The following is a 15669-nucleotide window of genomic DNA, read 5'->3' on the forward strand; positions in this document are numbered from 1 at the left end:
ACCTCCTTTAGATACGAGTTTTCTGTTCTTGATACTATTCTCACTCCATACCCCACATCAGAAACAGTATTTAAGGGCTCTGAAAATAGTTGAAATGCCCAAACTGCAGCTGACAGTTCAGCTGTCTGAGAGGACCCCTGATCCTGATGAATATCCTTCTTCCACTCCTGTCCTTCCTTCCATGCTGCCACCCCTTGGCAGGTCCTCCCAGAGCCATCAGTAAAAACTGTTCTTGCCTTACTTAGTGGAGTAGGTGAATAATTATTTTTTAATCTTGGTTGTGTAGCTGCTAAAAACTGAAGAAAGGGAACAGAAGGAAGAAGAGTTACTAATTGTCCAGAGAAATTCTGCCATGGAGACCTGAAAATCAATAGCATGTGAATTAAAATACTGCAATTGAGACTTGAAAAGAGGAATACAGATAGATCCAGAATTCTTCCAGAGAGCTCCCAAAGCCACAGTCTGCCTTTATGGCAGACCTTGGCAAGCACCTCTGGGTGGGTGGTGATAGTTTTTTGAAACTGAAAACTGAGAAATATCCATACCCATAACCAAAATTTTTTTCTCTGAAATCAACTTGTCCAATAACTGTAAATGTTTGTTTTGGTCCATGGAAGACAAGCAAACAAGCAGGTTTCCCAATTATTTTCCTCGTGCATTGGTATTTGTTAAGTTTCTTGTTCATTTCTTTTAATATAACAACCACTTCTCTTGTAAGGTGACGTGGGGAATTTCAGTCTGCATCTCCCTTGAGTAATTGAAAAAGGGGTGCCAATGTATCGGTGCTTAGACTGAGAATAGGCCGAATCCAATTTACTTGTCCCAGAAATGACTGAAGGTCATTAAGTGTCCAGACTCCTGGTGACATTGGAATAAGTTTCCCAAGGAGCTCAGGAAGTCTCTAGAAGTATTTAGGTGGGGACTAGAGGTAGCTCTTTAGGATATGATTTAGGGATGATTATGGTGGTTCTGGGTTCACAGTTGGACTGGAAGATCAGTAAAGGGCTCATCCAACCTTGATAATTCTGTGATTCTGTGACCTGCCATCAATGTTTCCAGGTTTGGGCTCCAACTACATCCTGGGGATGTTTTCTCAGTTGTGTCCCGCAGTGGGACCCATTAGCACTACAAGAAACATCACAGTTTGAATCTGACTTTGGTTTCTCAAGAGGATCCTGCAACTTTCCTCAAGGACTGATGTTCAGGGACTCAGCACCAACACCCCCCAGAGAGTCATTAAATGCCCTGGGCTGTTGCTGTGCTGCTGAGCTGGGCCGGGCTCCTGGCACACAGGGAGCTCCTGGCAAGCGGGCAGTGCTGCAGAGAGACAGCTCTGCCCAGGAGCAGCTCCTGTGCACAGCCCAGCAGGGCTCAGGGCACTGCCTGCAGACACCCAGGGCACAGCAGAGAAGTGAGAGGGAAGTTAAGCACAGTTTGGGAGGAGAGGACAGAGAAATGCTTACTATATCTCACCAGAGGAGAAATTATCACACTGTTTGAAACAGCGAAACTATAAGGAAGATAAACTTCAATTCCTGGAGGGAATTCCTAAAGTTGGTACATCCCACAGCCTTTAAAACCTTTCTGGAGGACTCTCACAGTTCCTCCAGTGCAGAGGAGGTGGCCACACAGCAGAGCTGGGTTTGCCTCCTGCACCATCCGAGGGACAGAGCAAGGCAATCCCTGTCCCCATTGTGTGCTGCAGGTCTGTGAAGGTGGGTGTGCAGCCAGGGGGGCCCAGGGCTGTGGTGCAGAGCAGGGTCCTGCAGCCCAGGGTGCTGTGCTGGGGCAGGGACTCTGCTGCCTGCCAGGGTCAGCTCTCAGCCAGCCCGGGGAGCTGCTCACAGGTCTGGGGAGAAGCAGTGGGAGGAAGGAGCAGCCCTGAGCAGGGCAGGGTCCTGCTGCTGAGAGCAGGCTGTGTGGGTCAGGGCTGCTCACAGCTCCAGATCTGCCTGGGGACTGCTCTGGAGGACACTTCCCGAGAACAAGGTAAGTCAGGGATTACTGTAATGATAAGAAGTTTTCCTGAGTGTGTTTTCAATCTCCTCCTTGGAGCAGAGTGAGATTGTTGGGGGATGAGAGAAGCAGAATGAAAGTTGTAGTCACAGAATCACAGAATCTTCTGGATTGGAAGGGACACACCAGGACCGTCAGCACAATGGTTGAACATGTACTGAGACTGCTGATGTGTAACTCTGAGTCAGTCTGTCTTCTGGGATCCTCCTGAAGTGCCTCAGCTATGGACAGCACCAGGATCACCTTTCCTGCGCCCATCAGGGTTGTTGTGACCTGCCCTTTTCCTCCTGCAAGGAGAACATGCCCCAGGCAGTGCCCTGCAGACAGGCAGGTTTCTGTAGGGTTGGGGTGAGTGCACAGAGGGTGGGATGGGACTGGGAGTGCTGAGAGGGAAAAGGCACCTGCCAGGGGGAAAATGTCCAGGCAGCAGGGGTATGATCAGGGAATGAAGGGAAGCTTAAAGGAGAACTGCTGTGGGAAGGAGGGCACTGTTGGTGTCTGTGAGGTGGTACAGCTGGGTCAGGGTAACACTGTCCTCAGTGCCTGCTGTCTCTGCCCTGGCCTCTCAGAGAGAGAATCACAATATTTTCCTTTGTTTCTCTGCAATTCTAATCTTGTTTTTATTGTCTTGTTCTCTCAGTGAGGCTCTGGGATTTGCAGCATCTGAGTCAGGCACTGCCCTTGTGATTCCTGTCATGCAGGTGTGTCCTTGGAATGGAATGTTCAACCTTTTCCTTGGCCCTCTTGGCTGCAGACAAATCAGTGTGTGTGACAGGGGAATGAGCTGACTCTCCCTTAATGAGCCACCATCCTCAGGGCACTCAGGGATCTCCTTGTCCTGTCCTTCCAAGCACTGAGCTGCCCTCCTGCATGCAAATCTCTCCTATAGCACACTGGTGTTACCTGAATGCCCCATGGAGAAGCACAGAGATGTTACAACTGAGGAAATGCTGTTGGGTTTGTCAAATGAACTCTGTGTGTCTTTGACAGAAGTCAATCTTCATCAGAGACCTTCAGAAGGACTGAGACATTTAGTGATCCCTCTGCTCTCAGCACATTCTGGTTTCCTCTCAGGGTACATGGAAGGGTGATTGTCCTCTGATCCCCAAAGGTGCAAACACAGGGCCATTTGGAGTGAGCCTGTCCAGCCACTCACCTTGCCCTGAGCCACAGGAACCCCTTTGCCTCCCACACCTCTCAGTGGCTCAGGCCGAGTGCAGCAGAAAGGCTGGGAATGTCTGACCTCAGAGAACCAGGCATGGAATGTGGGTAGGAAAAACAGTCCTTTAAAATTGGAAGTGCAGATGCCAACAAGCCTTTCTGCCTTAGGAGTGATTGCATTGAAAAATCCTGACTGTTCAAGCCAGTCCTTCTGCCACATGAACACAAACCCACTGCAGTGGGGCAGAGATGGCTCCTCCAGGCTCAACACACACAGGCCTGACTGCTCATGGCACACCCAGACAGTGCAAGGGGAGCTCAAATCAGAAACCTGGATGAAGGATTTTCCCAGAGAAGGAACAAGGGTAGATGAGTCAAAGTGAGACAGTCTATGGGAAATGGCATCAGTGTAGCTCAAAGCAGCCTGTCCTGACTTGTCCCTGTCTTTTTCTCCATCAACAGGTCCCCATATCCAGAGGCAGCAAATGTCCAACAGCAGCTCCATCAGCCACTTCCTCCTCCTGCCATTGGCAGACACGCGGCAGCTGCAGCTCCTGCACTTGTGGCTCTTCCTGGGCATCTCCCTGGCTGCCCTCCTGGGCAACGGCCTCATCATCAGCGCCGTAGCCTCTGACCACCACCTGCACACCCCCATGTACTTCTTCCTGCTCAGCCTGTCCCTCACAGACCTGGGCTCCATCTGCACCACTGTCCCCAAGGCCATGCACAACTCCCTCTGGGACACCAGGGACATCTCCTACATGGGATGTGCTGCTCAAATCTTTCTGCTTCTCTTCTTCTTGGGAACAGAATTCTCTCTCCTCACCATCATGTGCTACGACCGCTACGTTGCCATCTGCAAACCCCTGCACTACGGGACCCTCCTGGGCAGCAGAGCTTGTGCCCACATGGCAGCAGCTGCCTGGGCCAGTGGCTTTCTCAATGCTCTGCTGCACACAGCCAATACATTTTCCCTGCCCCTGTGCCATGGCAATGCCCTGGGCCAGTTCTTCTGTGAAATTCCGCACATCCTCAAGCTCTCCTGCTCACACTCTGACCTCAGGGAACTTGGTCTCCTTGTGGTTGGTGGTTTTCTATTATTGGGATGTTTCATTTTCATAGTTTTCTCCTATGTGCAGATCTTCAGGGCTGTGCTGAGGATCCCCTCTGAGCAGGGACGGCACAAAGCCTTCTCCACTTGCCTCCCTCACCTGGCTGTGGTCTCCCTGTTTGTCACCACTGTCGTCTTTGCCTATTTGAAGCCTCCTTCTATCTCTTCCCCATCCCTGGACCTGGTCCTGGCAGTTCTGTACTCGGTGGTGCCTCCAACACTGAACCCTCTCATCTACAGCCTGAGGAATCAGGAGCTCAAGGATGCTGTGAGGAAAATGATCACTGGATGCTTTTCAGCTGCTAAAACCTCCCTGCTTTGCTCTGTCAATGGCTTATAGTGTATGTCATGAGAGACCAAGTCTGTCCTCATTTATAACTGTTTTTTCCTCTTCTGATGTTACTGTTTTCAATGAAATGTCATTATTAAATTAATTTTTCTACTTAGACACCCATCTTCTGTCACCAAGCCCAAGGACTGCCCTGGACATCCTACCAGAGGGGCCATTCCCCACCCTGGTTGCCCTTGCCCTGGGCTGGGGCTGCACAGGGGGCTGTGGCACCATCTGTTGGGCAGTGGGACACAAAGGGGCCATGGATCCACTGGCAGGAGGTGACAGCAAGGCCAGGCATAAACAAGGAATTTCTGTCTCCAGCAGAGCTGCACCTTGACCTTTGGGAGTCCTGTCACCCACAGTCATCATTTCCTTCTTTCCCAGACACTTTATGGCCCTGACATACTGCACCACTTCTGTATTCTTGCTCCAGTGCTGGAACTCTCCTGCAGTGACACCATGTCACTGCTGCTCTTTGTGTTCCAAGCCTGATTTTCTGATCCAGCCTTCCCCTTCCTGATCACACTGGCAACCTGTGTGTGCTTCAGAGCTGCCATCCTGGGGCAGCTCCTGCCCAGCACAGGCAGCCACAAGGTCTCTCCACCTGCCCCTCTCACCTCACCAGTGCCACTGTTTTCTGCAGCACCCTCAGCCTTGCCCAGCACAGCCCTCCTGAGAGAGTCTGACACAGCCCTTGTTCTACATCATCCTCAGCACCTGCTCACCCCTCTCACCTACAGCCTGATGGCCAGAAACATTCCGGGCAGGGAGGCACCAGGGAAAGTGCTCTGGGCAGCCATGGAGTGCACAAAGGGTGGTGTTCCTGTAGGAAGAAATCCCTGCTGCCACCCTTATGAATGGCCCCAAGGAGCTGGACAGGCCTGTGTTGTGTTGTGGGCACTAAACAAGAACTGTGGAATATGGAAAAGGCCTTTGGTTTCAGGGATATTGAGGAGGGTGGGCAGTGTCATTGTGAGTCCTCTCTCAAACACCTTGGGAAGGCCAGAGCCATCATAGAGATTCCTGGGGACTTGGGAAAAGCAGAGATGGAACCAGTTTGCAAACAGGGCAGGGAGGAGGAGGACTGAGAGAGTTCCAGACTGGTCAGGCTCAGCAGAGAAGGGGATATGGCAAGTCCTCTGCAGCCATCTCCAGGTTTTGGAAGGACAAGGGAGGGATTGCAGAACCCATGTGGGATGGAAAAAAGGGGGTGTTGTGTGCCAAGACTTTAGCAAGAGCTTTGACATGGTCTTCTATGGTGTCCTTATGGCCAGACTGGTGAGAGCTGGAGGGAAGAAGTGGAACCTGTGGTGGGTGGGAATTTGGCTGAACAAAGAGTGTCAAATAAAATCAACAGAAAAAAGTCCAGTTGGCAGAAACATCCTGGTGAGATCTCCCAGTGATCAGCCCTTGAATACCACTGTAGAACATCTTTATTATCTCTCTATACAATGGGACCAAATGCTTTTTCAAGTCCTTTGTGGTTGATGCCACCTTTCAGGGAGGCCTTGAGCAACCTGTCTGGGCTTAAAGACAAATATTGTGGTGGAAAATCCTATAAAATTAATTCACTCCCCTTTTATTCCCCACCAGTACAGAGAGACAAAATAAGAGGAGGCATTAAGTGAAAAAGTAGCAGTTTAGTGAGAAGAAATACAGCAGCAAAGACAACAATATCAAGAGTTCAAAGCAACAAGAGAGAGAGAAATCACTTTGTCTCTCTGCCCTCAACTCCCTTTTATGTATAGATGGTTATCAACATGTGCTTCCCATTCCCCTTTTCCCCTGGGGGAACCAGATAAAAAAATAAAACCATGGGAGAGAGGGGGCAAAGCAAAATCTGGAAAGTATCTCATCCAAGACAAGTTCTGCTGCCAAAGCAAACGCTGACTCCAGAGGTGCCCAAGGAGCAGCCACGACTCTGGTCCATGTGGCGGTGAGGGGGAGGCAGCGGGTCTGCTGATCCCTTGGAGTTCTAGGATCACACTGGCCCCTTGGCTCCTGAGGTTCTGAAATGCCTCAGGGTTCCTTTGATTCCACGAGGACTCACATGTCACAATGGCCCCTTGATTCCATGGGATATCTCACTGTCCCCATACTCCTTTGGTTCAATGAGCCCCTGCAGTGTCACAATGGACCGTTGATGTCATGAGGTTCCACTGTGTCCCAGGGTTCATTTTGTTCCATGAGACTGTGCAGGGGCACAGTGGCCCCTTGAGTCCATAAAGTTCCTCACTGTCAGAATGGCCCCTCGATTCCATGAGGTTACTCCATGTCACAGGTCCCCTTGGGTTCCCTGAGGCCCTGAATGTCCAATGGCCTCTTGGTCCCATGCTTTTCCACAGTGTTCCTGGGTTCCTTTGGTTCCATGAAGTCCTGCACTGTCACAGTGGCCCCTTGTTTCCATGAGGTTCCACAGTGTCCCTATGCCATCTTGAGTTATGAGGTTGAAGAGTGTCCCCAGGTTCCTCTGGCTCCATCAGGTCCTGTGGTGTCACAACTGCCCCTGGATCTGAAAAGGCTCCTCAGTGTCCCAGGGTCACTTTATTTCCATGACACTCAGCAGTGTCAAAATGACCCCTTGATTCCATGAGGTTCTGAAACATTTCAGGGTTATTTTTGTCCATGAGGCCCCGCATGTCACAATGGCCCCTTGATTCCATGAGCTCCTGCAGTGTCCCAGGGTCCCTTTGGCTTCATAAGGCCCTGCAAGTGTGACAATGGCCCCTTGACTCCATGAGGTTGCAGTGTCATCACAAAGCTGAGACCATCCTGTTGGAAGTTCTGGGGAGATTGGGAGGAACTGGGACAGTTGGGGAAGGAAAGGGGAGCTTGGACAAAAGAGAGGAAACATTTTGATGATTTCAAAACAGGTTCAGGTCATGCTGAGAGTGCTGAAACACTGACTGTGCAAACACCTCTGATAGACCTTTACCCAATTTCCAACCTCAAGCCCCAACCCAAAAGTGCTGCCTCTCCCAGTGAAAGGAATCCACTGCTCAATGCCAACCTCAACCTGACCTCGAAGGAAAAGCCCAAAGACAGAACTCCAGACTCTTATTTAGACTCTAATGCCCCAATCCCAAACCTGCATTCTTAGTATGAAAGCCAAGCTTTAATCCTAAACAGGACCAAAAAGCTCCTCCCCTAAACATGACTCCAACCCTGTCAGCACAACACCAAACCTCCCTAAACTTCTACCTAATCCTGACACGAACCTCTAAACACCAACCCCTGACAATTAACGACCCCCACACAGCCCTTGGGAGCTGGGCAGGGACCTTGAGGGTCCAGAGCAGGCACAAGGTGTTGGGAGAGGAACGTGAGGTGACCTGGACCTGATCAGCTTGTGGGACACAAGGAGCAGATGGGTGGCAATGCTGTGAGGAGTCAGCTGTGCCTCAGCATCTCAGGGGGCCTGTGGCTGGGAAGGGGCTGCCAGGTGCCATCTGTCACCTCCCTGCCAGGCAGCAGCAGCCTTGGGCACCCAGAGGCAGCTGAGCCCCCTGTGCACACACACTGAGAGCTGCCCCAGCTGAGAGTCCCTCTCAGGGGCCCTGAGGAGCTCTGGGCTCTGGCAATACAAACCTCATGGAGTTTTGGAAGGGAAAGAGGCCAGTCCTGCCCTGGGGGCACAATGACCCAGAGATGAGGGCAGGGACATGAACAGCTCTGGAGTGACCCTGAGGAGAAGGGCCTGGGCTCTGTGAGGGATGTCCTGAGGCACAGGGGCTCGGGATGAAAGTTAATAAGGACAACAGGATGTGGGGCTGACTTGGGGGCAGTGTGGCCACCCAGACAGGGAAGTTGTCACCCCTCTGGACTCAGCCCTGGGGTGACACTTCTGGACTGGATTGTCTGTCTATGAGGCTCACCCTTGGGGAGGAATGAAGAAGAACTGGAGCTGGGTCAGAGGAGATCAGGCAGGATGGAGATGTTCTTGGTGGTGGAATGAGAAAGAAAGCCACATAGTCAGATTTGGAATGTTCAGAGTGGAGGTGAGGAAATAGAAATATCCCTCAAAGGGGAGCCTTGTGGTGCAAGAGGTCACGCAGAGAGAGTCTGGACCATGCCATGGCTTTGTGTTCCAGGGAACAGCCAGTGATGGGTGCACAGACATCAGTGAGGGCACAGAAATGCTGCTGGGAGGGCTGGGAGGCAAAGCAGGATGGGTGTGTGCAGCCTGCAAGGCCAGAGGAGCAGCAGGGACAGGGCAGGACAGGCTGCAGGAGAGATGGCCAAGGGCTCTGGCAGGGCTGGAAGGCACAAAGGCACCCAGGGCTTTGTCCCCAGCACTCTGACAGGTACCTCTGCCACTGAGGCCACCACAAGGAACTTTCCTTTGAGGGTCTGCACCTTGTTTCTCCCTAACCCCTCCCTTTGGAGACTGGGAGGGGTTGCAGAAATTTTGACATTTGTCATTTCACACCCTCACCCCCTCCTGCCCCACAAACATCCCTGAGCCAGCAGTGAGGGACAGGACCTGTTGGCCCAGGGCCTGAGACTCAGGCCTTGGCCTTTGTGCTTCCTCAAAGAAACCCAGGGTTTTCTCAGCTTTCCAGGTGCCTGCACAGAGCCTTTGTCTCCCTGCAATCAGGGCCTCCAAGGATCTGCTCTAACGAGTCCCTGGGGAGGCTTTGTCAGTGCCTGCCCTCAGTGGGGCCCATTGATGCTTCAGGAGACTTGGAGTTTGGCTTCTGACTTCTTGAGAACTTCTTCATTGTTTTATCAGTTCCTGAGGACCATGAACTCATCTCCAAATACACAGTAGGGCTCATTAAAGCACAGAAAAATCAATTTCTTTCTCTTCCTTTAATTGACTTCAGGTCTTCAAGACTTGTATTATTTGGAGTTTAGTTAAGGAGGAAAATTTCAATATGGACCTGACAAAAATATTTATTTTTTAATGAATGGGAATGATTTACACAGACACTTCAAATGCAAGAGGGCCAGGGTGAAAAGGAATCAGATACAAAATAGGGCAAAAGAGATTAGCAGCCCTTAACCATTGACCAATTTGACAGTTACCATCTGCTTCAATAGCATTGATCAGCAATTTTAACAGTGACTCAACTACAGAGTCACAATAACAACATTCACACCACACTCAATTCACACACACTCACAGGCAGAGATGAGTGGACACATCAATATCTGTGTGTGTAAAGGTACCCATCCAAAATTCTCCTTGTTGTCAGTGAAACACTCCCGTCCAATCCCTTTGTGTTTCCCAAGAGACAAGGGTGGCACCTGGAGGAGGGTGTTTGTTGAGAGGGGATAAGAATTGTCCTGGGCATCAGCAATGCTCTAATCCCAAATATTCTGGGGTTCCAGGAACTTAATCAAACATTTTCTGCAGCATCTCTTTACTGGGTAAAAATCTGGCTGGATGATCAAGCCAAGGGAGTGGGGGGGAATCAAGTTACATCGAGGGGTGTTCCCAGGGCTCAGTGTTGGGGTCAGCTTAGTTCAATTATTGTTATAAACGACCTTGACAAGGGCATTGAGTGCACCCTTAGTCAGTTTGCAGATCACACCAGGCTGAGGGGGACTGCTGACCTGCTGGAGGGCAGGAAGGCTCTGCAGAGGGCTCTGGACAGGCTGGATCAATGGGCCCAGGCCACCTGGATGAGGTTGAACAAGACCAAGTGCCAGGTCCTGCACTGGGGTCACAAGTACCCCCAGTCCCTGGCAATGCTCTGCAACTGATCCCCACAGCCTGTCCTGTGTCCTCAGTCTCTTCATTTCCAAGAACTTGGTGAGAAAAGGGAGCTCTGTGCTCTGAGCATGGAGGGAGATCCAAGTGCCACTGAAGTAGGAAGCAAAACTCATCAGGTTTGTGTTCTTTGGGAGGTTGGGAACTGGTGATGCTTAGAGGCACAGTCCCTTCATTGCCCAGAGAAAAAATAAACACAGTAACATTTCTAAACATCACAGCTCTTTGTGCAGCTTTCCTCAGCCTCAGCAACCTGGATGACCCACGTCCTTGCTGTGCTGGTCACACAGCCCAGGGTGCTCCTGGCCTCCCTTGCTGCCAGGGCACACGGCTGCCTCCTGCCCAGCTCCTGCCCACCCACAGCTGCCTTACAGGGCTGCTCCCAGCCAGGCAGCTCCCAGCCTGTGCCATGGCCAGGGGAGGCCCCTGCAGGGGCACACACTGCCATTTGTCCTCTGGCATTGCAGGAGGTTCCTGCCAAGATGGGCTCTCCTCCTCCCTCAAGCTTTCCCTGAGCACAGAGGCCTGAGAGACCTTTCCAGTAAAGACTCAGGCAGAGAAGCCATGGAGTCCCTCAGCACCACAGCAGTGTCTCCTGGAATTAAATCCCCCTCCCCATCCCACAGCAGCCCAGCATCTCCCTCCTTCAGCCTTGGTCTCCAGTACAGCCACTGAGGCTCTTTTGGCTCTTGACTTTTCCTGCAGCCACCAACTCCAGGGGAGCTTTGCCTTTGCCACAGTTCCACATGCACAGCTCAGGCCATGCCCAGGAATTCCTTGTCTGTGCCTGGCCTTGCTCCCATCCCCTGGCAGTGACTCTGTGGCCCCTTTGTGCCCCACTGCCCCACAGTTGGTCTGACAGCCCCCTGTGCAGCCCCAGCCCAGGGCAGGAGCATCCAGGGTGGGGAACAGCCCCTATGATGGGACGCCCAGAGCAGTTCCTGGGCTGGGTCACAGAAAATGGGGGAGCTAAATAGTAGAATGAAGTTAATAATGAAATATCATTGAAGACAATAATAATAGAAAGGGAAAAAGCAATTATAAATGAGGACAGACTTCATCTCTCATGACATGAACTACAGACCATTGACAGAGGAAAGCAAGCAGTCTCTGGTTGCTGAAAAGCATCCAGTCATCTTTTTCTTCACAGCATCCCTGAGTTCTTGGTTCCTCAGGCTGTAGATGAAGGGGTTGAGTATTGGAGGCAGCACCGAGTACAGAACTGCCAGAACCAGGTCCAGGGCTGGGGAGGAGAGAGAAAGGGGCTTTAGGTAGGCACAGAAGGCAGTGGTGAGAAACAGGGAGACCACAGCCAGGTGAGGGAGGCATGTGGAAAAGGCTTTGTGCCTTCCCTGCTCAGAGGGGATCCTCAGCACAGCCCTGAAGATCTGCACATAGGAGAAAACTATGAAAATGAAACATCCCACAATAAACCCCGCACTAACCAGAAGAAGCCCAAGTTCTCTCAGGTAGGAGTGTGAGTAGGAGAGCTTGAGGATCTGGGGCACTTCACAGAAGAACTGCCCCAGGGCATTGCCATGGCATAAGGGCATGGAAAATGTATTGACTGTGTGCAGGAAACCATAAAAAACCCCATTAGTCCAGGCAGCTGCTGCCATGTGGGCACAAGCTCTGCTGCCCAGGAGGGTCCCGTAGTGCAGGGGTTTGCAGATGGCAACGTAGCGGTCGTAGCACATGATGGTGAGGAGGGAAAACTCTACTCCAACTACGAGGAAAATCAGAAAGACCTGTGCAATACATCCCTTATAGGAGATGGTTCTGATGTTCCAGAGGGAGTTGTGCATGGCCTTGGGGACAGTGGTGCAGATGGAGCCCAGGTCTATGAGGGACAGGTTGAGCAGGAAGAAGTGCATGGGGGTGTGCAGGTGGTGGTCAGAGGCTACGGCGCTGATGATGAGGCCGTTGCCCAGGAGGGCAGCCAGGGAGATGCCCAGGAAGAGCCACAAGAGCAGGAGCTGCAGCTGCCGCGTGTCTGCCAAAGGCAGGAGGAGGAAGTGGCTGATGGAGCTGCTGTTGGACATTTGCTGTCTCTGGGCATGGGGACCTGTTGATGGAGAAAAAGACAGGGACAAGTCAGGACAGGCTGCTTCGAGCTAAACTGGTGCCATTTCCTGTAGACTGTCCCCCTTTGTCTCAACCACCCTTGTTCCTTCTCTGAGGAAAACCCTCATCTCAGTCCCTGACTTGAGCTCCCTTTTGGCTGTCTGAGTGTGCCAAGAGCAGCCAGGCCTGTGTGTGTGGGCTCTGGAGAAGCCATCCCTGCCCCACTGCGGTGCGTTTGGGGACATGTGGCATATTCTGGATTTGTCAGATGGAATCATTCCTAATGCAGAAAACTTATTAGCATCTACACTCTCAGTTCTAAAGGACAGGGATGGCAGGAAGGGGATTTAGGGAATACTTTTCCTGGCCACTTTCCATGCCTGCTTCTCTGAGGTCAGAAATCCCCAGCATTTCTGCTGCACACAGAATGAGCCACAGCCAGGTCTGGGAGGTAAAGGGATTCCTGTAGCTCAGGGCAAGGTAAAGAATTGGACAGTCTTCTTCCCCACTGCCCTGTCTTTGCACCTTTGGGGATCAGAGGACAATCACCTCCTCCATGTTACCCTGAGAAGAAGCCAGACCCTGCTGAGAGCAGAGGGATCACTAAATGTTTCAGCCTTTCTTAAGGTCTTTGGGGAAGAATCAATTCTGCCAAAGACACAGTTCATCTGACAAACCCAACAGTGTTTCCTCAGTTATAACATCTCTGTGCTTCTCCATGGGGAATTCTGGTAGCACAAATATGCTGTAGGAGAGATTTGCATCCAGGATTTGCAGCTCAGTGCTTGGAAGGACAGGACAAGGAGACCCCTGAGTGCCCTGGGGATGGTGGCTCATTAAGGGAGAGTCAGCTCATTCCCCTCTCACACACACTGCCCACAGCCCACAAGTTAGAGGAAAGCTTTAACATTGCATTCCTAAGGACACACCTGCATGACAGGAATCACAAGGGCAGTGCCTGACTCAGATGCTGCAAATCCCAGAGCCTCACTGAGAGAACAAGACAAGAACAGTATCAGAGTAGTGGAGAAAGAAGGAAAAATATTGTGGTGCCTTCTCTGAGAGGCCAGGGCAGAGACAGCAGGCACTGAGGACAGTGTTACCCTGACCCAGCTGTGCCACCTCACAGACACCAACAGTGCCCTCCTTCCCACAGGAGTTCTCCTTTTAGCTCCCCTTCATTCCCTGATCATATCCCTGCTGCCTGGACATTTTCCTCCTGGCAGGTGCCTTTTCCCTCTCAGCACTCCCAGTCCCATCCCACCCTCTGTGCACTCACCCCAACCCTACAGAAACCTGCCTGTCTGCAGGGCACTGCCTGGGGCATGTTCTCTTTGCAGGTGGGAAAGGGCAGGTCACAACAACCCTGATGGGCCCAGGAAAGGTGATCCTGGTGCTGTCCATAGCTGAGGCACTTCAGGAGGATCCCAGAAGACAGACTGACTCAGTTACACATCAGCAGTCTCAGTACATGTTCAACCATTGTGTGGATGGTCCTTGTGTGCCCCTTCCAATCCAGAAGATTCTGTGATTCTGTTACTACAACTTTTATTCTGCTTCTCTCATCCCCCAACAATCTCACTCTGCTCCAAGGAGGAGACTGAAAACACACTCAGGAAAACTTCTTATCATTACAGCAATCCCTGACTTACCTTGTTCTCGGGAAGTGTCCTCCAGAGCAGTCCCCAGGCAGATCTGGAGCTGTGAGCAGCCCTGACCCACACAGCACCCTCTCAGCAGCAGGACCCTGCCCTGCTCAGGGCTGCTCCTTTCTCCCACAGCTTCTCCCCAGGCCTGTGAGCAGCTCCCCAGGCTGGCTGAGAGCTGACCCTGGCAGGCAGCAGAGTCCCTGCCCCAGCACAGCACCCTGGGCTGCAGGACCCTGCTCTGCACCACAGCCCTGGGCACCCCTGGCTGCACACCCACCTTCACAGACCTGCAGCACACAATGGGGACAGGGATTGCCTTGCTCTGTCCCTCGGATGGTGCAGGAGGCAAACCCAGCTCTGCTGTGTGGCCACCTCCTCTGCACTGGAGGAACTGGGAGAGTCCTCCAGGAAGGTCCTAAAAGCTGTGGGATGTGCCAGTTTAGGAGATCCCTCCAGGAACTGAAGTTTATCCTCCTGAAAGTTTGACTGTTTCAGAGTGATAATTTCTCCTCTAGTGAGATATAAGCAAGCTCTCCTCTGTCTTCTTCCAAACTGTGTTTAACTTCCCTCTCACTGCTCTGCTGTGCCCTGGGTGTCTGCAGGCAGTGCCCTGAGCCCTGCTGGGCTGTGCACAGGAGCTGCTCCTGGGCAGAGCTGTCTCTCTGCAGCACTGCCCGCTTGCCAGGAGCTCCCTGTGTGCCAGGAGCCCGGCCCAGCTCAGCAGCACAGCAACAGCCCAGGGCATTTAATGACTCTCTGGGGGGTGTTGGTGCTGAGTCCCTGAACATCAGTCCTTGAGGAAAGTTGCAGGATCCTCTTGAGAAACCAAAGTCAGATTCAAACTGTGAAGTTTCTTGTAGTGCTAATGGGTCCCACTGCGGGACACAACTGAGAAAAAAACATCCCCAGGATGTTGTTGGAGCCCAAACCTGGAAACATTGATGGCAGGTCACAGAATCACAGAATTATCAAGGCTGGATGAGCCCTTTACTGATCTTCCAGTCCAACTGTGAACCCAGAACCACCATAACCATCCCTAAATCATATCCTAAAGAGCTACCTCTAGACCCCACCTGAATAGCTCTAGAGGCTTCCTGAGCTCCTTGGGAAACTTATTCCAATGTCACCAGGAGTCTGGACACTTAATGACCTTCAGTCATTTCTGGGACAAGTAAATTGGATTCGGCCTATTCTCAGTCTAAGCACCGATACATTGGCACCCCTTTTTCAATTACTCAAGGGAGATGCAGACTGAAATTCCCCACGTCACCTTACAAGAGAAGTGCTTGTTATATTAAAAGAAATGAACAAGAAACTTAACAAATACCAATGCATGAGGAAAATAATTGGGAAACCTGCTTGTTTGCTTGTCTTCCATGGACCAAAACAAACATTTACAGTTATTGGACAAGTTGATTTCAGAGAAAATATTTTGGTTACGGGTATGGATATTTCTCAGTTTTCAGTTTCAAAAAACTATCACCACCTACCCAGAGGTGCTTGCCAAGGTCTGCCATAAAGGCAGACTGTGGCTTTGGGAGCTCTCTGGAAGAATTCTGGATCTATCTGTATTCCTCTTTTCAAGTCTCAATTGCAGTATTTTAATTTACATGCTATT

The 15669-nt window shown here is 51.4% G+C and overlaps 1 protein-coding gene across 1 annotated transcript; it reads left to right on the top strand.

The window, feature by feature from the left end:
* The first annotated feature begins 3662 nt into the window (after positions 1-3662).
* LOC139684059 (olfactory receptor 14A16-like) lies at positions 3663-4628 on the top strand. Its single transcript, XM_071579662.1, has one exon. It carries the CDS (start codon positions 3663-3665, stop codon positions 4626-4628), a length of 966 nt encoding a protein of 321 aa, XP_071435763.1.
* Positions 4629-15669: the final 11041 nt, after the last annotated feature.

The sequence above is a fragment of the Pithys albifrons genome, chromosome 31, assembly GCF_047495875.1.
Source record: "Pithys albifrons albifrons isolate INPA30051 chromosome 31, PitAlb_v1, whole genome shotgun sequence".
Lineage (NCBI taxonomy): Eukaryota > Metazoa > Chordata > Aves > Passeriformes > Thamnophilidae > Pithys > Pithys albifrons.

Coding starts and splice junctions, on each gene's coding strand:
- LOC139684059 (XM_071579662.1), top strand. CDS start 3,663: ATGTCCAACAGCAGCTCCATCAGCCACTTCCTCCTCCTGCCATTGGCA.